Raw genomic sequence first — 24,934 nt, 5'->3', positions numbered from 1 at the left:
CAGTGATATTCCTAAAGGTGCATCTACATCTATTGTTTGTCCTAGTACTAAACCTAGTGTACCTAGCCCATCACAAACTAAAGTTAGAAGGTCCGGCAGAGTGTCTAAACCCAATGTACAACCTGAGATGATTTATTATTGAAACAGGATAAAACTGTTTTGTGTATGTATCGCAAGTATAGTATCTAATTTGGTTCTTGACTCTAAAGGTTTACTCTAGTTTGATATGTCATCAATATGCTCTCTTTTGCAGCTTATTCGGGAATTAGTAAACTGTTATTTGCTAATAAGTTTATTTAGAGATTTTATAAACTTGAGGAGGGGTATTGTATTATTGCTTTTCATATTACTCTTATTACCATTGCTGTTGCGCATGTAGATGTTCATGCTTAATGTATACGTTGGCAAACCTTGCATAACAATAATAAAGACTGTGTATGGGCATCCACGCGTCTTATTAACCCGACAATAATTGCCACTTTCCAGGTTATCTTTTCCAAGCTTTATCTCTTATCTTTTGCTTCACTGCACCTTCTGTTAAAGCAGCATTTAATATACACCTTTTCCCGTTTCTGTCTTCGTACATATTTATCCATTCAATTATAAATTTCCATCAAAATCACCCATTTTTCTTTCACTTGTGTCTCTTCATTGTAGAATTTTTCCCATGTATGTACAAAAGCTATTATAAATAGTAAGGACAGTATAAAGCAATATGTACAAGCAAGATTGAGGACATGAGAGATGATGAAAAGTACACACTGGAAGTATTGATGTTATACTTACTCTTTGAATATGATGCTGCTTGGCTAGGTGCTGCCTCACGGGTTCTGAATTAAGGCAGACAGAGAGAAAATGCTGCCAAAGAATAATATTTTCTGCACACAACTGGGCAATGTCACTATTAGCTGCCACCAAAAACTCTTCCTCACAATCTAGGGTCTGAAAGAGAAGATGCAAGAATTCCAGTGCACCAATGAAAATATAATCATTGTAAACTACCTTACAGTTAGATAGTGCACATTCAAAAAAAATATTCCCATTTCAACACATATATCAAATACTATAATAAATCAAACACAACATGCAATGACGTTATACTGATTCCTTGAATTTGCTCACTGTAAAATAATGGAAACATATAATAAATACCAAATCCCTAGTCATTCCAAATGATTGAAATAGCTGTACTTGGTTCTTTGGATATGCCCTGCTCACTCTACTTATACAAAAGACAATCACAAATCTGGATTGAATAGGGTAATCCAATTCTAGGTAAAATTCTAGTATGGCACAATAAAATGAAGGACAAAAGACAATGTTACCCGAGCCCTTTCATTGAGTCGACGGTCAAATGGCGGTGTGTGTCCCCCCATGAGCGCGTGGAAGCACTCCTGGCCGCATGCAGACAACACATAACGTACACGTCTTAGGTATCAATACACTTGTAGTACCGCACATCAGAAACTAGCTAAACAACCACTAGCATAGAGGAGATTACCAGGTATTTTAATTCACATACTGGATAGCTAAAACATATCAAAACCATTACTAAAGCTAAATAGCCTATAATCTAACTGATTCTTATAGGCTTTAGATTCTGAAGTCCTTAAGAATCAATTAATATTAACAAATAAGCTCTTTTGTCCCAACATTATTCTTACTTCATGGTTTCCTTCTTCATGATTATGACTGTCTTTTTATTCAACCATAGTCTATTTGATTTCAATTGATAATCCTAACATTTTTTGCAACTAATTCATCCATAAAGATGAGAGAAAACTCAAATTAAAACTGTTTGTATATACATATATATATATATATATATATATATATATATATATATATATATATATATACATACATACAGACGCTCCTCTACTTACCTTCATTCATTTTATGTTTTTTTTATTTTACGTTTGAGCTGACTGTAAAAAAAAATTGTAAAAAAAAAAATTTTTTGAGTGAATTTTTGAGTTTAGCGTGCTCTCTGTAGTACAAGACATTCAAACTATACTTATGCATGATGCTGGGTCCATTGTTTACATGGCACAAACGATAGACTGAACGTGCCTTGCCTCCTCCTCCTCCCCCTCCTCCTCCACCATCTCATTTTATGTTGCTTGAATTTAATCTATTTGAAATTAATGTTATTATTTTACAATGTTATGTTTATAATTAATGATTTAGGGGTATTTCATAAGATACGTTAATAGAATTTATGGATGTATAGTACAGTATGAACGGTCATATATTACTGGAACGTACTGTAACAACTTGAGTTCATTTTCACATTACATTTGGCCGTTCGGAACGTAACTAAAACGTAAGTTGAGGAGCGTCTGTATATATATATATATATATATATATATATATATATATATATATATATAATTTTTTTTTTTTTTTTTTTTTTTTACTATCACCTAAGACTATGATAGTTTCTGTCCGGGCTGAATAAACTTAAAATAGTGTAAAGAAACAATATAATGACAATTATTATTACCTTTGTGTCAGAATAGTATACATCATTGTAAACATGTTTTTAATGAAGAAAGAGAATTACACTAGTAAACTATTTATGGTAAAATTGATACTTCTCACCCTATAACCCATGGCAAAGCTAGTCCAGTATTAATGGGGTATAGAGTAAATGAACTATTTTTTGGATGAAATACCTCTCCTCTATACCTCAGGCTTCATAGACATATTAAGGATTACCACATGTAATACTACACTACATTCATGCATTTCATATTTTTAAAAAATTGTCCTGAAATAAAACTATAAGAATTATTGTACAACAAAGAGATTTTCTTGTCAGAAAAATGAAGGAAATGATGGGAAAAGAGAAATACTGTATGTAAATGAGTGAATTAGTACTTATTTACCTTGTACTTACCTAGCTGTTCTTTACAGACTACTATTCCCATATCCTCATATCATACCATATATACTTGCGTAATAGTCAACTTTATATAAAAGTCAACCTACTATTTGTGGCCAAAATAAAAGCTAGAATTTTTCATTTATCTTGTGAAACAGTAGGCCCTAATTTTTCAGGCCTACTGTAATGGATCAACACTGGTGATGCAATCATTTTTCTATTAACCCATGAATAGTCACCCTTATTTTTTAAAATCTGTCTTACCATATATACAGCCTATTATGTATTATTACATTTCTCAGCTGTTTTCCTGAATGAAAAGTTGTCACATTGGTTATATTTAAGGTAACGTGTGTGTTACATGTGAATGTACTTTAATAGAATACCATCAGTATGATACATGCATTCACCCTCCACCCATTCCACACCCATTTGTTTCCCCTTTTAGAAATCTCTTAATTCCTTGTGGATAAAGGGCCATCCTTACCCCTGGCATCTTGGGTACTGACTGTATGCTAAAATGCAACCAATAATTTAAAGACAGTTTTGAAGTACCCATATGGACCACAGCTGAACATACATACACACATACATTTACCAAAGGCTTTTTTCCCCCTTACACAGGAGGTAGCCAAAAGAAAAGGGCATAGAAAACCACTCCCACCCACTTCATCCCCTACATACTCCACTCCCCTCTACCTTCTTCCCTCCTGAATGACGGGTCATCCCTGCATCTTGTCCATTGCCCTGGGTCTGAAGTAGTGTTGCAAGACAGCACATCCACAGCAAGGCTGCTTCATTAATTTGGCAACCCCCCCCTCTCCATCCCCTCATGCAGAAAAGGAGAAGACGGGGAGATATCCCTTCGGGCCGTGTCAATTTATTTCTCTTACATACTCCCTCACCCCCCCATTCCCCACCCACTACCCCTCATGCATCACAGCATCCTCCATACACAACCCTTCTCCACTCACCCCTACCTTTTGTTCTCTCCCGTCCTTCCTCAACAGACATTCCTCTCTTTTCCAATGTCCCTGTTACCCCATCCATCCACCTCATCCTGGGACGTCCCCTCATGTTCACTTCTTCCACATCTGCCTTCCACACCTCTTCTACTAATCTTTCTTCACTCATTCTTTCCATTTGTCCAAACCATCCTAATACTCTTTCATCAACCCTATCTCCCAACTCTCTTTCCACCCCTGTTCTCCTCCTCACTTCCTTATTTCTCACTCTAGCCTAGTAACCCCTATCATACTTCTCAGGCACCTCATCTCAAACACATTCAAACTCCTTCTCTCTTCCTCTCTTATGTTCCATGCTTCTGCCCCATACAGTGCTGTCGGCACAATCACTCCTTAGCATCCACAATCACTCTTAGCATCCATTCCCAGATGTCTATTTCCCATTACACTTTTTAATCCACCAAGGCATTTACTTGCTTTTCTCAATCTACATTCTACCTCCAGCCCCTCTCCTCCCTTTCCTGCCACATTTGCACCCAAGTATCTAAAACTATCCACTTCCTCCAGTCTCTCTCCTTTAATACTCACTTCCAGTTTGCTGCCATTCTCTCCCCTTGTACATCTCATCACCTTACATTTGCCCACATTTATCTTCAGCTTCCTTCTTTCACACACCTTCCCAAATTCTGTCACTAACTTCCTCAATCCCTCCTCTGATCCTCCTACAAGCGCAGTGTCGTCAGCAAATAACAACTGGCTTACTTCCCACTTTTCTCTATTTTCTTTAATCATCTCCAACCCCTGACCCACTACCCTTGCATTCACCTCTAGCACCACCCCATCCATGTATAGATTGAACAGCCAGGATGATATAACACATCCCTGATGAAGTCCCACCTTTACCTCAAACCATTCACTCTCTCCATTTCTAATCCTAACACAAGCTCTACTACTTCCATAAAAACTCTTGACTGCTCTTAACAGCTTTCCTCCTATCCCATATATCTGCAATACCACTCACAGTACCTTCCTGTCTACCCTGTCATAAGCCTTTTCCAAATCCATAAAAACCCAAAAAACATTCTTCCCCTTTCCTATAGCTTTCTCACATATCTGTCTTACCACAAAGATCTGATCTACATAACCCCTACCTGTCCTAAACCCACACTGTTCCTCACCAATTACTCCCTCTGTTCCTCTCTTAATCCTCTCAATCAAGACCCTCCCATAAGCCTTCCCAACTACATTCAACAAGCTGATCCCTCTGAAACTACTACACTCACACTTGTCCCCCTTTCCCTTGTAAAGTGGAACTATACAGGCACTTCTCCAGTCCTCCAGCACTCTACTCTCTCTCAAACAATCATTAAAGAACCTCACCCGCCAGTCCACCATAGCTGTGCCTCCTTTTTTTAGACATTCTGCATGGCATCCATCTAACCCAAGTACCTTACCTGCTCTCATCATCTTAACAGCTGCTTTCACTTCATCTTTCCTTATTTCTTCTCCATTTTCCTCACTCATTACTCTCATTTTCTTAGTGCTTCCCACTGCAACTACCTTTCCCTCCCTATCCTCCTTCACATTTAGCAATTCCCTAAAATACTCTGCCCACCTTCCTCTCACTGCCTTCTCTTTCATTATCATCTCTGCATCTGCACCTTTTACCTTTTCTTCTCTACTTGATTTGCCTCCTCATCCTCTCTTAATTTCTTTCCAAATCATCTTTTTATTACTTTCAATTTTTTTTGTCATATTCTTACCCCATTTCACATCTGCTCTCCTCTTTGCCTCATTTATCTTATGCTTTACTTCTTTTCTCTTTACTTTGTACCTCTCATAAGATTCCCTCATCCTATTTTGTAACCAATCTATGAAAGCCTATTTCTTCTCTTCTACACCCTTCTTTGCTTTCTCACCCCACCACTCACTACCCTTCCTTCTATTTCTTCCTTTTTCCAATACACTATCTTTGCACACCTTATGACTCCCTCCTTGAACCATCCCTGTTCCTCTTCCACTCCTAGTTCTACTCTATTCTTCACTCCCTCAGCTTATTCTTATAATCCTTCTCCTTTTCTTTCTCATCTAAGCAGTTCACTTCCTCCCTACCTTCTACCCTTTTCCTCTTTCTCCACATACCCTCCACTCTCAACTTACCTTTCACCAGAAAATGATCTGATATCCCCAACTCTCTCCCCTTAGAACATATACATCCTTAATTCTTCCTACCATACTCCTGGTCACCACTGTATAGTCCATTAACACTCTATCTGCCACCCTTCCATCCACCACCTTCTCCCATGTGTATTTATGCTTGACTTTCTAAACACTGTATTTGCTATCAACTCTCTTTTGAGACACATCTCCACCATCAACTCTCCACTATGATTTTTCCCTCGAACTCTATACTTCCCAATCACTCTGTCTTTTGGTTCATTTCCTAATACCACTACATTGACATTTCTCCCTAATCCCTCTATGCCCTCATTTAAATCTATCCAAAAAGCCTCCCTTTCCTCTACACTCTTATCACTACCAGGCCCATACTTACAAAAACCCACATCTCCCTTCCCAGCTTCACCTTCATCCACAACCTTGGAGAAACCTCCTTCCACTCCACTACATGCTTACCTATCTCTTAACTTACTAGTATAGCCACCCCTTCTCTCCCTTGTCCCCTCTTCACTCCTGAGAACCTCCCAACTACTCTCCCAAACTCACACTCTCCCCTCCCTTTCAACTTAGTTTCACTTGGGGATCGGTGCCACCTGCGTAGAGCCGGTGGCCAGGGGTGGTTGCTGCCGTTTGGCCCCCAACTCTTGGGGTTGGGGGGTGGTCCCACGACGTAGACGCTGCAGCTGGATGACCGCATTGTGAACAGCTGCCCAGGATGTAACACTTCACCCCATACCATACAACACATAATGGAAGACTGCATTATACACAATCATGCACGCAAACAACACAACATACGCTCTATAAAGGATTTGTGGGAAAACCCAGTTTCGGCTATGGCATTCCTTGGGGAGACGGGACTGCTCGGACAGACAGTCTAGGGAACGACAACAACAACAACAACTTAGTTTCACTCAATGCCAACACATTCATCTTTCTTCTCACAAACATACTACCTATCTCTTCCCTTTTACTCTCATCTGTACCACATCCACACCCATTAAAAGACCCAAACCTTAGGGTACTGGTTGGAAAAATCCTAGACCCTCTTATGCCTTTACTTTTTTTGGAATGTCCCCTGTGGGGCTACAGGGAGCAGGACTCCTAGTCCCATCCCCTGTCCCGTTTTTAGTCGCCTCTTATGACTCAAGTGCGAAGACTTGGTGGCAGCATTCTTTTCCCCCACCACAGGGTAGGCAAAAAAAGGAAATTAATATTCAGAGAAATGGTACAGGACAGTAACAAGGGGTTGGAGGACAGCATAACGGAGGAACAGTCGTAGTATGATAAGTGTCATCATTTTTCTTTGAACAGACTCTTCCTCTAACACAGACAAAATGATGTGTGGCTCTGGTCCATAGGGGCACACCATATAGACCCTAAAGTATTAACTGCATGCTACTTTGCCACTAAAGCATGCAGCCAATACCCCAGATGGGGAGAGATGAACATAATTTGTCTATATTAAAATAAAAATTTGTCTATATTAAAATAAAAAACAATTACTCATAGATGGCTTATGATACTTATGAAATAAAGCTGTCCCTCCTTTATACTGTTCCTTTGAACCTCTCCTTTACCACTTCTATGACTCAACCTCTTCTGGAACCACCTATGATGGTGGAATTTTTTTTTTTCCCAATACCCGGTATGTCTCTCATGTGTTTTGTAAGAGGCAACTAAGTGGGATGAAGTGATGAGACCAGGGATTCTGTTCTTTGTATAATTTTCCTATGAAAAGACAAAGTATAAAAATGTCTGGGATGAAGAACCCCAAGCAGAACCCTAGTAACTTGACAGTATATATAAAAAAAAAACTTGAAATCCTTTAGACTTTTTTTTCAATTTGTTCCCATGAGCTCATGATTCTCATACCAGACTACTATAAGGTTTGTTAGTTTTATCTCTTCCTATTAATGGCCTAATCACTACTATCAAATCACCCCTTGCTTCTCTTTTTCAATGGTTGGTCCATAGCTTCCAATCTCTTTTTGCATATTTTAATTGCAGGGTTAGAAACCAGTTAGGTCACTGCTCTTTACATTCTCTCAATCTTGTTTACATCCTTTACCTTATATGGAGACCACATTACCACTGTGAATCGGCCTCAGGGAGATCAGATATTCTATATATATATTTTTTCTCTCATCCGTGTAGTGGAAAGACTTTTATGCACATAAGGAGTCTATATATTTCAGCCACAATCTTATTGAAATATATGTCACATCATGAATGTTGTATAACCAGGAATCTTAGCACTCTTTTGCTTTTATAATCACTCCAAATTATTCCAGACATCAGCCCTACATACAGTTTCTTCCCACAAGCAAGAACTATGCTAGCACAACTGTGTTCAGGTCACCATCTATTGTCTAAAACAACACCAACATAGAACAGGAGTGGTAACTGAAGTAACTTGCTCCAGGTGCAATCACCAAAGACAGTGAACACCTCAGTTTGTATTGCCCCACTCTGACTTTACACAGTCCACAAAATATGTCTTCCATGGATAAAATATGGACCAATCCAGTGCATATATACACTGGAATTCCACAAGGATCAGTATTGGCTCTAATAATGTTTGCTATTTATGTGACTGACATGAATGAAGATGTGGAATGTTACATGAGCTTCTTTGCAGATGCTGCAAAATTGCTGAGGAAAGTGAACACTGAAAAGGATTGGGAATTGTTACAAAGAGATCTGAACAAGGTTTGGAAATTGAGGCAGAAATGGGAAGTGGACTTCAACATCAAGAAATGTAGCATAATGGAATTTGGGAAAAGTAAAAAAAAAAGGATATCAGGACAAAATAAAATCAGTACAAAGGAAGTAAAGAAAATGGTATCTGAAAAAGACCTGGGAGTAATCATCACAAATGACATGTCTCCTGATAAACAGATAAACAAAATTGTTGGAGAATCCTACAATTTGCTAAGATCAATAAAGGTGGCTTTTACCTACTTGGGCGAAAAAATGGTGAAGAAAATGGTGAAGAAAATACTAGTCACACTGATAAGGCCTGGACTGGAGTATGCTGCAACACAATGGTCACTCAGTATCAAGAAGTATATGAAGAAAATTGAAAGAATCCAGAGAGCAAATCCAAAGATAGCCCCAAAACTTTCAAAACTGTCATATGAGAAGAGACTGTTAAAACTGAAATTACCAACTCTAGAACAAAGAAGAGAAAGAGGGGACTTGCTAATGATCTATAGAATCATGAAAGGCACGGAAGTCCTTGAAAAAGAAGACTTACTAAATTAGGATAAGATAATTACAAGGGGACATGAAAAGAAACCCAAAATGGACAGTTACAGAAGGAAAAGAAAAAGAAAAAAAAAAAAAAAAAAAAAAAAAAAAAAAAAAAAAAAAAAAAAAAAAAAAAAAAAAAAAAAAAAAAGTTTCCACACAGAGTAGTGGATGTCTGGAACAAACTGGATGAAACAATGGTGTATACAAAAATTATAAACAAATTTTGGAGCAAACTAGACAATGTGAGATACAAAGACAGGACACCATGAGCATAGCTCCCCTTCCCATAAGATACAACTAGGTAGATACACAAGGACTTCCGTGCCTTTCATATAAATTGGGAGAAGAAGGAATAAAAAAAAAGTAGAAAACAAGAAGGACCTAGGAGTCATTCTTATGAATAATATGTCCCCTGAGAGACATATAAACAAGATTTTTGGAGAAACTTTTAATTTGATAAGAACAATCAAAGTGGCATTTACATACCTGGATGAAGAAATGGTGAAGAAAATACTAGTCACTTTGATAAGACCAAGATTGGAATATGCAGCGACAACATGGTCACCAAGTACAAAAAAATGTATATCAAAACTTGAAAGAATACAAAGAGCAATTACAAAATTGGCACCAACACTCTCAAAACTATCATATGAAGAGAGACTAGCAAAACTTGAGCTGCAGACATTAGACCAAAGAAGAGAGAGAAGACTTGATAACTATTTATAGAATCATGAAAGGCATAGAAACTATAGAGGATCTAATAAAATGGGATAGTAGAAATACAAGAGGACATGGAAAGAAAATCAAGAAAGACAGTTATAGAAGAGATCTGAAAAAGAACAGCTTTCCCCACAGAGTAATACACATTTGGAACAAGTTAGATGAGAAAGTGGCATGTGCAAAAACAATACATGAATTTAAAAACAGTCTAGATAAAATGAGATATGAAGATGGGACACCATGAGCATAGCTCCCCTTCCCGTAAAATACAACTAGGTAAATATAACTAGGTAAATACACACATCGGTTGAAGTGACAACGAAGTTTGGAACTCCAAGAAAACTTCAAGTTTCATCAATCTCAACAATGAGGGAGTACCTTTGTTGTATTAATAGGGAAGGGGAAAGCTTGTGGTGTAGTGGGAAGGTGAAGAAAAAGGAGAAAGGGAGGGATTACTGAAGGAAATGGGAAAGGTGATGAACGGGTTCCCCCAGACGTCAGGAGAAATGTCAACAAGAGGGCTGCAGACGATGCAGGTGAAGTCGAAAATATCAGTAAAAACATTAAGTTTAGAAATATAGATAAGAACAGCACAATAGAAAGTGGAGATAATAATTTCCATGGATCTAATGAGGGGGGGGATGCCAACCTCCCATAATCAGCAAGTCTAGAGGAAAAAGTAGAGAAAATGACCAAACATTGGGAAGCTAGGTTCAGCCAACTTACACGGATTATGGAAAGAGTTGATAAATTAGAAGAACTAAAGAAGGAGAACCAAAACCTAACTAAAGAAATAGAAGAATTAAAAAGACAGTTAAAAGCAGTAAGAGAATGAGGAATTAAAGAATAATAATAAAGAGAATAAAGAGTCCATAGCAAACGAAGCACAGGGTTGGAGAAAAGTCCAAGAAAATAACAAAGTTGTATTTACAGATATAGTGAAAGAACAGATGAAAGAACAAACTAAGGACACAATTATTAAAGTGATGAGAGAAGAGGAGAATTTAGTAAGAGACTTAGCGGAAAAAGAAATGTATTAGGGGTGGAAGATCAGTATAATCTAAATAGGACCACAAGAGTAAAAGAGAAGGAAAAGGTAAACAACATATTAGAAGTACTTCAAGAGGATGGACAAGAAACAGGGAAAGAAATTGAAGAAATATATAGAATAGGGAAATATAATACAGATAAAACCAGACCAATTAAGATCAAATTTAGGTCACAAACGACAGTAGAGAATATCTTAGCAAAAACAGGGAAACTAGCAGACAGTGATCAATATAAACAGGTATGGATCAAAAGAGAAATGAATAAAGAGGAAAGAGAGGAGGAGAAATCAAAAAGACTAGAAGCTAAAGAAAAAAACGAGAAAAGAACAGTCAGAAAAAGACAAATTCTATTGGAGAGTAGTGAATATAAAAGTGAAGAAATGGTTCATAGCAGAGAAAAACAGAAGGGAAACAGAAAACACAATGGAAGTAGCAGAAAATTAAAAGTGTCTTGTACAAATGTAGATGGCTTAATAAGAGGCTTGAATGAACTGAATGATTACCTGAAGGAAAAAGAACCGGACATAATGGGAATTGTAGAGACAAAATTGAAAGGTCCACTACCACCTAACAGTGTAGGACATGGTGCATATAATTGTTGGATTAGAAACAGAGAGGTAAAACAAGGGGGTGGAGTTATGTTCCTGACTAAGAAAGATAAAAATGTGAGGAATGTCACATATGGAAAGAAAAGGGTAGAGATGATTATGATGGAAGTGGAGGACAAGGATGGGAAGAGCAGGAAGTTTGTAGTAAATTATGTGCCTCCTAAAACGGCTTCACGGGAAGAGAAAGAACACAAAAGTATGTTAGAAGACACAAGGATAACACTAAATAAGATAATGGAAGATAGAGGAAGAACAGTTATAATGGGTGACTTTAATTGTAAAGAAATCTGCTGGGAAGAGATGACAGTGAAGGGTGGAGAAAACCTATGGGGAAATGTACAACTTGATGTGATTATAGAACATAAATGACGCAATGGATTCAAGAGAATACTAGGTATAGAAATGAGGAAGAACCATCGAGACTGGACCTAATAATCACATCAGAACCTGAAATGGTGGACAAGATTGAATATAAGACACCAATATGTAAAAGTGACCACATATTGGTTGAATTGGAACTAAAAGAGGAAAAATACATGAAAAAAAAATGAACAATATAGAAAGGGAAGATTGATGTATGAAAAAACAAATTTTTATAAAATAAGAGAATTCTTTCAAAAAACAGACTGGGAAAGAATACATAGGGAGGAAACAACAGAAAAGAAATGGAATATTTTGACAAAAATTTATAAAAAAAGGAGTGGAAAAGTATGTCCCAAGACAAAAGCAAGAAAATGAATATGTAAAGTGCTGGTACAACAAAAGATGTAGGGAGTTAAAATACAAAAGAAATAAAGCTTGGATAAAATGGATAAAAAAGACAAAAGACCTGAAAAATGGAAAATATATACTAGTTATAGAAATGAATATATACAAGTGTGCAAAGAAGCAAAGAGAAAATACAAAAAAAGATATAGAAAAATGTAAAGATCAACCAAAACTATTTTACAGATTTGTAAACAACAAACTGAAAACCAAAAAAGAATTAGAGAAACTACGACAAGGAGGAGTTGAATACACAGAGGAAATAGAAATGGCAGAAATTATGAACAAGCATTTTAAATCGGTGTTTACAAGGGAGAACATGCAACCTAGAGATATTGAATGGGAGGAGAAAGTCCCCCCTATGAAAGAGATAGAAGTATCAAAGAATAAAATAATGAAACACTTGAGTAATCTTGATGTCAGAAAATCGCATGGACGAGATGAAATAGCAAACTGGATTTTGAAAGAATGCAGGAATGAACTAACAGACAAAATACATAGTCTAATAAACAGTTCATTGAAAGAAGGAAAAGTTCCAAGAGTTAAGGGGAGGCTCCACAATAAAGTTAAAATGTTTATTAAAAAAAAAGTTTTCAATATTTGTTGTTCAAACTTTCAGGTTTTGTTTAAAGTCTAGACGCTGATGTTTTGCCAAAATAAGAACTTGTTGTGTTATGACGTCATAATGGTATGACGTCATACCGATGTTAAGACTTCATAAGTAAATGAGAATCGTAATATTTGTCCCAGAGACCCCAGCTTTTGCATGGTAATACTTAAATATCATATAAACACCCTGTAGTTTTAGTTTTGTTAAAATTTTCCATACGTCGCAAGAAATTACTGTTACAAATATGTGTATATTTTTACTTTTTGATGACGTCCGTATTTTTCATCAATTAAACGCTCCCGTGGCTTAACTTTGCACTTTATAAAAAAAAGCAAAACTACACGATGTACACACACCCAAATTGTATAACTATGAGAATTTTCAAGAAGTTCTAAATGTTTCTCTTTTTTTGGTGAATTTTTAAATGCGTATTTTTCTCATTTTGAGAAAAAGGGATTTAAAAGTTTCAATGTCATGTATCTTGGGTAGTTATCGTACAATTTGTATTATTTTCACACACATGATTGTATAACACATAGTGAATAGAATGAGCGAAAATTGATATTTAAAACATTAATAATTACTTACCAAACAGGTGCCTTGTGCACGTACACCTGGTTACACAGGTGCTATTCCTGCGCCATATGTTTTACCTTCAGCTTCTCTCTTTTCTTCTTCCTCTTGTATTTTTCTAATTTTCTTCTCCTTTTCCTCTTCCTTCTTCTCTGATGATCTTATTGAACTTCTTAGTCTCTTCCTGTCTATCTGTTGACGAGCTTTCAAGGAAGAGTCTTCCATTGCCGTTGCAAGTGCAATAGCCCCATGGTAAATGTGATGACACTCCTGTAGACACCATACATCATTCTTTGTAAGGAGAAGAATTTAGTTTTTGGAAGTTCGTTCCATATAACACTGTGGAGAGATTCATTTGAGTTTTGAGTGTCCCCCTTGCACTTCTCTAATAGTTCTGATGTTGCAATTCTCTGGTAAATGGGTAGAATCTTCGCAACTACATCCTCTCTCAGGTAAGTTTTCATATTCTTTTTGTGAGGTGGGATTTTCTGGTTCCACAAACATTACACTTCGCCTCAAAATAGCTTGTCATCCCTATCTGCTTATCTTCTTTCACAAGCATCTTCCTCCCACACTCACAGCGAGCAATTTCTTGAACCCACTGTATTAGGTTGTCTTTGTCAATGATGACATAATTTCTGTCATTCCCCTGTTGCACATCAGCAACAGGAATGTTTTCAAGTTTAAATTTACTACGAGAAAGTGTCGAAAAAGTAGTCACGATTTATCAGTTCACCAGATGTTGAGGGGAGTGAGGTCTCCTCCGGTTCGTGTTGCCTCACGATGTCCATTTTTTCTAATTTCATTTTTCTACGTACCTCAATCATTTTCTTTATTTTCTGCTTTGCAGTAAGCTTTTTGTTTTTTAATCTATCCATTTTGATATAATTTCTTTGTAACAACTTTGCGCGAGAGAATATGAACGAACATGTTGGGAGGGAAAAAGTAAAGCACTTCACTTATTCACACAATTAGGGTAACTGATTGCTTCATAAATAAGCCAATAAGCAACTCATCATACAATCGTACGTCTAGCAGCCTTGTAGACCAGTATACGGCACTCGACTTGAAGGAATGGACGTCAAAGCAAGAAAAAATGAAACGTTTATTCCTACTACGGAAGTGTTAAATCCCCATACGCTATTTAAAGGGATACGCCATTGTGCCCTTTAAACCGTCGTATATGTCTGCTTTGGCAAAAAAAATTCTACCGCAATAGTTTCATATTACTTTAAGGTGCATAAATCACGTAAAAAAAAAATACATTTTTTGAAAATATTTTGCCTATTTTATTGTGGAGCCTCCCCTTAAGAAGAGCAAATATAGCATCAATATATAAAGGGGGAAACAAAGACCCTACCAACTATAGACCGGTCTCTCTAACAAGTACGATAGCAAAAATTTGTGAGAGAATTATCAAAAGTGGATGGGTAAGGCATTTTGGAGGGAAAAAAAAAAAAACAAAAAAAAACATACTAAATCCAAGGCAATTTGGATTCAGACACGGACAATCATGCGTCACAAACTTAATGTGTTTCTATTCAAGGCTAATGGATGTACCGGTAATAAAAGAAAAAGATGGATGGGCTGATAGTGCATTTTTAGACCTGAAAAAAGCTTTTGATAAGGTGCCACATAAGAAGTTGCTCAAGAAATTAGAAACTGCAGGAGGAATACAGGACAAACTGCTGAAATGGATGGAAAACTTCTTGCATGAAAGAAAAATGAGAGTAGTGATAAGAGACAAACACTCTAATTGGGATGAAGTGATAAGTGGTGTTCCACAAGGAACAGTTCTGGACCCAATAATGTTTGCTATATATATTAATGATATGAATAAAGTAATTAAAAGTTATATAAGTTTCTTTGTGGATGATGCAAAATTGTTGAAAAAGTGAACACTGAAGAAGATTGTGATTCATTACAGAGTGATCTCAATAAAGTATGGGAATGGAGTAGGAAGTGGGAGATGGAATTCAATATCAAGAAGTGTAGTATAATGGAATTTGGAAGAAGAAAAAAAGAATAGTGGGATCATATAAATTGGGAGAAGAAATAAAAAAAAAAAGTAGAAAACGAGAAGGACCTAGGAGTCATTCTTATGAATAATATGTCCCCTGAGAAACACAAAAACAAAATTTTTGGAGAAACTTATAATTTAATAAGAACAATCAAAGTGGCATTTACATACCTGGATGAAGAAATGGTGAAGAAAATTACTAGTCACTTTGATAAGACCAAGATTGGAATATGCAGTGACGATGTGGTCACCAAGTACAAAAAAAATGTATAACAAAAATTGAAAGAATACAAAGAGCAATTACAAAATTGGCACCAACACTCTTAGAACTATCATATGAAGAGAGACTAGCAAAACTTGAGCTACAGACATTAGACCAAAGAAGAGAGAGAAGACTTGATAACTATAGAATCATGAAAGGCATAGAAACTATAGAGGATCTAATAAAATGGGATAGTAGAAATACAAGAGGACACGGAAAGAAAATCAAGAAAGACAGTTATAGAAGAGACCTGAGAAAGAACAGCTTTCCCCACAGAGTAATAGACATTTGGAACAAATTAGATGAGAAAGTGGTGTGTGGAAAAACAATACATGAATTTGAAAATAGTCTAGATAAAATGAGATATGAAGACAGAACACCATGAGCATAGCTCCCTTTCCCGTAAAATACAACTAGGTAAATGTATATATATATATATATATATATATATATATATATATATATATATATATATATATGTATGTATATGTATAGTGTATATACTCATGTTTAAACCAAGTTCATGATGAATACAGCAGTGCTGGGCATCATTCTAATCATAGCTTATAACAAATAAGTTATTTCATTATTTTACTTATCTATTTATTTATTTATTTATTCTTTTTTTACAAATATACCCCAAAATTGTCAGAAATTTGTGTACATCTTTGTTCACAATTGTTTTCATTGCCAAGGTATTGCGTTTCCAATGACAACCCCTTTTGACAGGATTAGTTGTGAATATATGCCTTATCTATAATTCTTTATCAGTATTCTACTTTGTTCTGTTTTAAAAAAACAGAGGAAATAGAAGGAAAGATAGTGAGTGGTGGGATGAAGAAGCAAAGATGGTTGTAAAAGAGAAGAAGCAAGCATTCACATATTGGTTATGAAATAGGGCGAGAGAATTACATGAGGTATAAAAAAATTAGAAGTAAAGCATAAGATAAAGGAGAAAAAGAGGAAAGCAGATGTGAAGTGGGGTAAGAATATGACAAATCTTTAATAAAAATATGTTTTGGAAGGAAATTAAGAGAGGAAGGGGAAGTTAATCAAGTAGAGAAGAAAAGGTAAAAGGTGCAGATGGAGAGATGATAATGGAAGAGACAGCAGTAAGAGAAAGGTGGGTAGAGTATATTAGAGAGTTGCTAAATGTGAAGGAGGATGGGAAGGGAAAGGTAGTTGCAGTGGGAAGCAATAAGAAAATGACAGTGATGAGTGAGGAAAATGGAGGAGAAATAAGGAAAGATCAGGTGAAAGCAGTTATTAAAATGATGAGAGCAGGTAAGGCACGGATTAGACAGGTTTCATGCAGTGTCTAAAATAGGGAGGTACAGTGATGGAGGACTGGCTGGTGAGGTTATTTAATGTTTGTTTAAAAGAGGGTGGAGTGCTGGAGGACTGAAGGAGTGTCTGTTTAATTCCACTTTACAAGGGAAATGGGGACAAGTGTGAGTGTTGTAGTTTCAGAGGGATCAATTTGTTGAATGCAGTTGGGAAGGCTTTATGGAGGGTTTTGATCAAAGAGGCTTAGGAGAGGAACAGAGGGAGTAATTGGTGAGGAGCAGTGTGGGTTTAGGACATGTAGGGGTTGTGTGGATCAGATATATGTGGTAAGAGAGATATGTGAGAAAACTTTAGGAAAAGGTAAGGGTGTTTTCTGGGCCTTTATAAATTTGGAAAAGGTTTATGACAGGGTAGACAGGAAGGCAGTGTGGAAGGTATTGCAGATATGTGGGATAGCTGTTAAGAGCAGTCAAGAGTTTTTACAAGAGTAGTAGAGCCTGTGTTAGAATTAGAATTGGAGAGAGTGATTTGAAAAGGTGGAACTTCGCCAGGGATGTGTTATATCATCTTGGCTGTTCAATTTATATATGGATGGGATGGTGCAAGAAATAAATGCAAGGGCAATGGGCTGGGGATTGGAGATGGTTAAAGAAAATGGAGAAAAGTGGGAGATATGCCAGTTGTTGTTTCCTGGCAACACTGCGCTTATGGCAGGATTAGAGGAGGGATTAAGGAAGTTAGTGATAGTGTTTGGGAAGGTATGTGAAAGAAAGTTGAAAATAAATGTGGGTAATAGTAAGGTGATGAGATGTACAAGGGAAGAATGTGGCAGCAAACTGGAAGTGAGTATTAAAGTAGAGAGAATGGAGGAAGTGGATAGTTTTAGATACTTGGGTGCGAATGTGTCACTAAAGGGAGGAGTGGGGGTGGAGGTAGAATATAGATTGAGAGAAGTGAGTAAATGCCTTGGGGGATTAAAAAGTGTAATGAGATATAGATATTTGGGAATGGATGCTAGAATGAGATTGTATAAAGGAGTGATTGTGCCAACAGCACTGTATGGGGCAGAACCATGGAATATAAGCAGCCAATACCCCGTCTGGGGTATTGGCTGCTTGTTATTGTGGCAAAGTAGCATGCAGTTGATACTTTAGGGTCTATATGGGGTGCCACTACAGACCAGAGCCACACATCATTTTGTCTATGATAGAGGAAAACTCTTCATAGAGAAGTGATGACACTTTTATACTACGACTGTCCCTCCGTTATGCTGTCCCCCAACCCCTTGCTGCTGTCCTGTACCATTTCTCTGAGTATTCATTTTCTGCAGTGGGGGAATTCCCTGTGGTGAGGGAAAAGAACACTGCCACCAAGTATTTCCACTTGGATCATAAGAGGCGAGAAGAAAGGGACGGGGAGTGGGACTAGGCATCCTTCTCCCTGTAGCCCCACAGGGGACATTTCTAAACAAAAAAGTAAAGGCATAGGAGGGTCTGGGAGTTTTCCGACCAGCACCCTAAGGTTTGGGTCTTTTAATGTGCGTGGATGTGGTACAGATGAGAGTAAAAGGGAAGAGATAGGTAGTATGTATGTGAGAAGAAAGATGGATGTGTTGGCTTTGAGTGAAACTAAGTTGAAAGGGAAGGGTGAGTGTAAGTTTGGGAGTGTAAGTGGGAGGTTATCAGGAGTGAAGAGAGGGCGAGGGAGGGAAGGGGTGGCTATTCTAGTAAGTGAAGAGATAGGTAAACGTGTAGTGGAGTGGAAGGAGGTTTCCTCAAGGATAATGTGGATCAAGGTGAAACTGGGAAAGGAGATGTGGGTCTTTGTAAGTGCATATAGGCCTGGCAGTGAGAAGAGTGTAGAAGAAAGGGAGGCCTTTTGGATAGATTTAAATGAGTGCATAGAGGATTTAGGGAGAAATGTCAATGTAATAGTACTGGGAGACCTTAATGCTAGGGTAGGAAATGGTCCAATTGATGGAGTGGTTGGGAAATGTGGAGTTCCAGGAAAGAATCGTAGTGGAGAGTTGATGGTGGAAATGTGTCTAGAGTTGATGATAGCAAATACAGTGTTTCGGAAGAGAGTGGTGGATGGAAGGGTGGTAGATAGAGCGTTGATGGATTATGTACTGGTAAATAGGATTATGATAGGGAGAGTTAAGGATGTACATGTGCTAAGGGGAGAGGGTGGGGGAATATCAGATCATTTTTTGGTGGAAGGTAAGTTGAGAGTGGAGGATAGATGGAGAAAGAGGAAACGGACACAAGGTAGGGAGGTGCTTAGAGTGAACTCTTTAAATGAAAAGGAAAAGGGGAAGGAGTACAAGAAGAAGCTGAAGGAGGAGTGGGAGGGAGTGAAGGATAGAGTAGAGCTAGGTGTGGAGGAGGAATGGGGATGGTTCAAGGAGGGAGTCATAAAGTGTGCAAGGATGGTGTGTGGAACAAGAAGGACAGGAGGAAATAGGAAGGGTAGTGAATGGTGGAATGAGGAAACAAAGAAGGTTGTAGAAGAGAAGTGAGCTTTCACAGATTGGTTACAAAATAGTACGAGGGAGTCATATGAGAGGTACAAAGAAAAGAAAAGAGAAGTAAAGAAAAAGGTAAAGGAGGCAAAGAGGAGAGCAGATGTGAAGTGGGGTAAGAGTATGACAGAAAATTTTGAAAGTAATAAAAAGATGTTTTGGAAAGAAATTAAGAGAGGAAGAGCAGGCAAATCAAGAAGAGAAGAAAAGGTAAAAGGTGCAGATGGAGAGATGATAATGGAAGAGAAGACAGTAAGGGGAAGATGGGCAGAATATTTTAAGGAGTTGCTAAATGTGAAGGAGGATAGGGAGGGAAAGATAGTTGCAGTGGGAAATGCTAAGAAAATGACCGTGATGAGTGAGGAAAATGGAGGAGAAATAAGGAAGGATGAGGTGAAGGCAGTTGTTAAGATGATGAAAGCAGGTAAGGCACCTGGTCTGGATGGATGCCATGCAGAATGTCTAAAAAAAAAGGAGGTACAGTGATGGTGGACTGGCTGGTGAGGTTATTTAATGTTTGCTGAAGAGAGGGTAGAGTGCTGGAGGACTGGAGGAGTGCCTTTATAGTTCCACTTTACAAGGGAAAAGGGGACAAGTGTGAATGTAGTAGTTTCAGAGGGATTAGCTTGTTAAGTGTAGTTGGGAAGGCTTATGGGAGGATCTTGATTGAGAGGATTAGGAGAGGAACAGAGGGAGTAATTGGTGAGGAACAGTGTGGATTTAGGACAGGTAGAGGTTGTGTAGATCAGATCTTTGTGGTAAGACAAATATGTGAGAAAGCTATAGGAAAGGGGAAGGATGTTTTTTGGGCTTTTATGGATCTGGAAAAGGCTTACGATAGGGTAGACAGAAAGGCACTGTGGGAGGTTATGCAGATATATGGGATAGGAGGAAAGCTTCTAGGAGCTGTCTACAGTTTTTATGAGAGTAGTAGAGCTTGTGTCAGGATTAGAAATGGAGAGAGTGAGTGGTTCGAGGTAAAGGTGGGACTTCATCAAGGATGCGTTATGTCGCCCTGGCTGTTCAACTTATACATGGATGGGGTAGTGCAAGAGGTAAATGCAAGGGTAGTGGGTCAGGGATTGGAGATGGTTAAAGAAAATGGAGATAAGTGGGAGGTGAGCCAGCTGTTGTTTGCTGACGACACTGCGCTTGTGGCAGGATCGGAGGAGGGAATGAGGAAGTTGGTGACAGAGTTTGGGAGAGTATGTGATAAAAGAAAGCTATAGATAAATGTGGGTAAAAGTAAGGTGATGAGATGTACAAGGGGTGAAAGTGGCAGTAGACTGGAAGTGAGCATTAAGGGAGAACGACTGGAAGAAGTGGATAGTTTTAGATACTTGGGTGCAAATGTGGCAGGAAAAGGTGGAGTGAAGGTGGAGGTAGAATGTAGATTGAGAGAAGTGAGTAAATGGCTTGGTGGATTGAAGAGTGTAATGAGGAATAGACATTTGGGAATGGATGCTAAGAGGAGACTGTATGAAGGGGTGATTGTGCCAACAGCACTGTATGGGGCAGAAACATGGAACATAAGAGAGGAAGATAGAAGGAGTTTGAATGTGTTTGAGATGAGGTGTCTGAGAAGTATGATGGGGGTTACTTGGCTAGATAGAGTGAGAAATGAGGAGGTGAGGAGGAAAACAGGGGTGGAAAAGGAGTTGGGAGATAGGGTTGATGAAAGAATATTAGGATGGTTTGGACACATGGAAAGAATGAGTGAAGAAAGACTAGTAAACGAGGTATGGAAGGCAGATGTGGAGGGAGTGAACATGAGGGGATGTCCTAGGATGAGGTGGATGGATGGGGTGAAGGGGGCTTTGGGGAAGAGGGGAATGTCTGTTGAGGAAGGACGGGAGAGGACAGAAGACAGGGGTGAATGGAGAATGGTTGTATATGGATGATGTTGTGATGCATGAGGTGGAATGGGCAGGGGGATGGGGGGTGAGGTAGTATGTGTGAGCAAAATTTGACACAGCCCGAAGGGATTTCTCCCCGTCTTCTCTTTTTATGCATGAGGGGACAGAGAGGGGGGTTCGCCAATTTAATGAAGCTGCCTTGCTGTGGATGTGCTGTGTCTTGCGACACTGCTTCTGACCCAGGGCAGTGGACAAGGTGCAGGGATGACCTGTCATCCAGGAGGTGCTAAGATAAGAGGGAGGGTGGAGGGGCATGGAGTGTGTTCAGGGATGGAATGGGTGGAAATGATTTTATGCCTTATCCTTTTTGACTACCTCCCTTGTAAGGGGGAAAAAGCCTTGGTATATGTATGAGATGAGGTGCCTGAGAAGTATGATAGGGATACTAGGCTGGATAGAGTGAGAAACGAGGGGAGGAGGAGAGCATAAGTGAACATGAGGGGGTGACCAAGGATGAGATAGATGGATGAGGTAAAAGGGGTATTGGGAAAGAGGAGAATGTCTGTTGAGGAAGAAATGGAGAAGACAGATAATAGGGGTGAGTGGATGGTGCTGTGATGCATAAAAGGAAGTGGGTGGGGGATGGGGTAGTGTGGGAGTATGTGTGAATAGTTTGATGCAGCCTGAAAGGATTTTTCTCCATCTTCTCTTGTTCTGCATGAGGGGACAGAGATGAAATGAAGCAGCCCTACTGTGGATATGCTGTGTCTTGCTACATTGCCTCTGACCCAGGGTAGTGGGCGAGATGCAGGGATGATCCGTCATTCAGGAGGAGCCAAGTTAAAAGGTAGGGAGGGGTCGAGTGGGAGTGGAGTATGTGGGGATGGAATGGGTGGAAATGGATTTTATGCCTTCCTTTTTTGGTTACCTCCCTATATATCTTTTACTGTCTGTATGTCCTGTAAAAAAAAATGCAGTGTAAAAATAAGCACAGTATTTCATGGCTTATAAGGCACACTTAAAAAAAAAAAAAAAAAAATAGACTGGGGTTGTGGCTATTGGTAAGTTACACCCAACTGGATTTTTCTTTGTGAATATCCAAGTTTTGTAAACATGTTCATGTAATTGTATTGCTAAAAGCTATAGTTATACCTTTAGAGACATAGTTCAACAAGATAATTTAGAAAAAAGTATAAATATTGTATAAACAAAAAATAATCTATATAGAAAAATAAGTTTCTGAATTATAAGCATAAATGTGACAAAAATACTGTTACTGAGATATTGAGGCACAAAGATAAAACAAAAAATTCCACCCTCTGTATGAAAAAAATTATTGACAATATAGATAAAAATGTGTAAATATTTATAAATTATATATCATAAATGAAGTGTAGTATTTTGTGAAATTTATCATATTTGCATTACTTTATTGACTCTTACTGGGGCATTACAGAAAGAGTGATTCATATTGGAGTTTTATTTCACCATGGATGAGCCACTTCCATATATTCAACACATGAAAAGAAATGAACAATATAGAAAAGGAAGATTGATGTATGAAAAAACAAATTTTGATAAAATAAGAGAATTCTTTCAAAATGAAAACTGGGAAAGAGTACACAAAGAAGATACAACAGTAGAAGAGAAATGGAATATTTTGACAAAAATTTATAAAAAAGGAGTGGAAAAGTATGTCCCAAGACAAAAACAAGAAAAAGAATATGTAAAGTGCTGGTACAACAAAAGTTATAGAGTGTTAAAAGACAAAAGAGACAAAGCTTGGACCAAATGCAAGAAAAACAAAAGACCTGAAAAATGGAAAATATATACTTGTTATAGAAATGAATATGTACAAGCGTGCAGAGAAGAAAAGAGAAAATATGAAAAAGATTTCATAGAAAAATGTAAAGATCAACCAAAACTATTCTACAGATTTGTAAACAACAAGCTGAAAAACAAACAAGACTTCGAGAAATTGAGACAAGGAGGAGTTGAATACACAGAGGACATTGAAATGGCGGAAATCATGAACAAGCATTTTAAATCAGTGTTTACAAGGAAGAGTATACAACCGGAAGAGATCGAATGGAAAGAGAAAGTCCCCCCTATGAAAGAAATAGAGGTAACAAAGAATGAAATAATGAAACACTTGAGTAATCTTGATGTTAGAAAATCGCATGGACCAGATGAAATAGCAAACTGGATTTTGAAAGAATGCAGAAATGAACTGGCAGACATAACATAGCATAATAAATAGTTCCTTGAAAGAAGGTAAAGTTCCAGAAGATTGGAAAAAAGCAAATATAGTACCTATATATAAAGGAGGTAATAAAGAAGACCCTACCAACTATAGACCAGTCTCTCTAACAAGTACAATAGCAAAAATTTGTGAAAGAATTATCAAAAGTAGATAGGTAAAATATTTAGAAAAAAAACAGCGTGCTAAATCCAAGGCAATTTGGATTCAGACAAGGACGATCATGCATCACTAATTTAATATGTTTCTATTCAAGGCTAATAGATATAATACAAGAAAGAGATGGATGGGCTGACTGTGCATTTCTAGACCTAAAAAAAGCTTTTGACAAAGTACCACATAAGAAGTTGCTTAAGAAATTAGAAACTGAAGGAGGAATACAGGGCAAACTGCTTAAATGGATGGAAGACTTTTTACAAGAAAGAAAAATGAGAGTAGTGATAAGAGACAAACACTCAAAATGGGATGATGTAATAAGAGGTGTTCCACAAGGAACAGTTCTGGCCCCAATAATGTTTGCTATATATATTAATGATATGGATGAAGAAATTGAAAGTTATATTAGCTTCTTTGCAGATGATGCAAAACTATTAAAAAAAGTGAACACGGGAGAAGATTGTGAGTCACTACAGAGTGATCTAAATAAAGTATGGGAATGGAGTAGGAAAAGGGAGATGGAGTTCAACACTAAAAAGTGTAGTATAATGGAATTTGGAAAAAGCAAAAACAGAATAACAGGATCATATAAATTGGGAGAAGAAGGAATAAAAAAAGTAGAAAATGAGAAGGACCTGGGAGTCATTGTTATGAATAATATATCACCTGAGAAACATAAATAAGATTTTTGGAGAAACTTATAATTTAATAAGAACAATCAAAGTGGCATTTACATACCTGGATGAAGAAATGGTGAAGAAAATTCTAATCACTCTGATAAGACCAAGATTGGAATATACTGCAACGATGTGGTCACCAAGTACAAAAAAAATGTATAACAAAACTTGAAAGAATACAAAGAGCAATTACAAAATTGGCACCAACACTCTCAAAACTATCATATGAAGAGAGACTAGCAAAACTTGAACTACAGACACTAGAACAAAGAAGAGAGAGAGGAG

The 24,934-nt window shown here is 37.6% G+C and overlaps 1 protein-coding gene across 10 annotated transcripts in view; it reads right to left on the bottom strand.

Annotated features, from left to right (window-relative positions):
* The window catches only part of LOC143033486 (protein FAM135A), a 1,114,982-nt gene that overhangs the window by 502,255 nt on the left and 587,793 nt on the right, over positions 1-24,934 (bottom strand). For 9 of the 10 annotated variants that reach the window (XR_012967181.1, XM_076198980.1, XM_076198981.1 and 6 more), the window contains 2 exons: positions 1,326-1,394; positions 787-942 (listed from right to left, as the gene is read on the bottom strand). Coding sequence is in view for 9 of the 10 variants with exons in the window: in XM_076198980.1 (XP_076055095.1) it covers positions 787-942; positions 1,326-1,394 (225 nt within the window). In the remaining variant the exon portion in view is untranslated. The remainder of the gene's footprint in view (positions 1-786; positions 943-1,325; positions 1,395-24,934) is intronic. The other variant, XM_076198982.1, reaches the window with a different exon arrangement.

This window comes from Oratosquilla oratoria, chromosome 15 (genome assembly GCF_046742065.1).
Source record: "Oratosquilla oratoria isolate Oo_2021 chromosome 15, ASM4674206v1, whole genome shotgun sequence".
NCBI lineage: Eukaryota > Metazoa > Arthropoda > Malacostraca > Stomatopoda > Squillidae > Oratosquilla > Oratosquilla oratoria.
The sequence above is the reverse complement of the archived record's forward strand: the minus strand, read 5'-3'. Positions and strand labels throughout refer to the sequence as shown.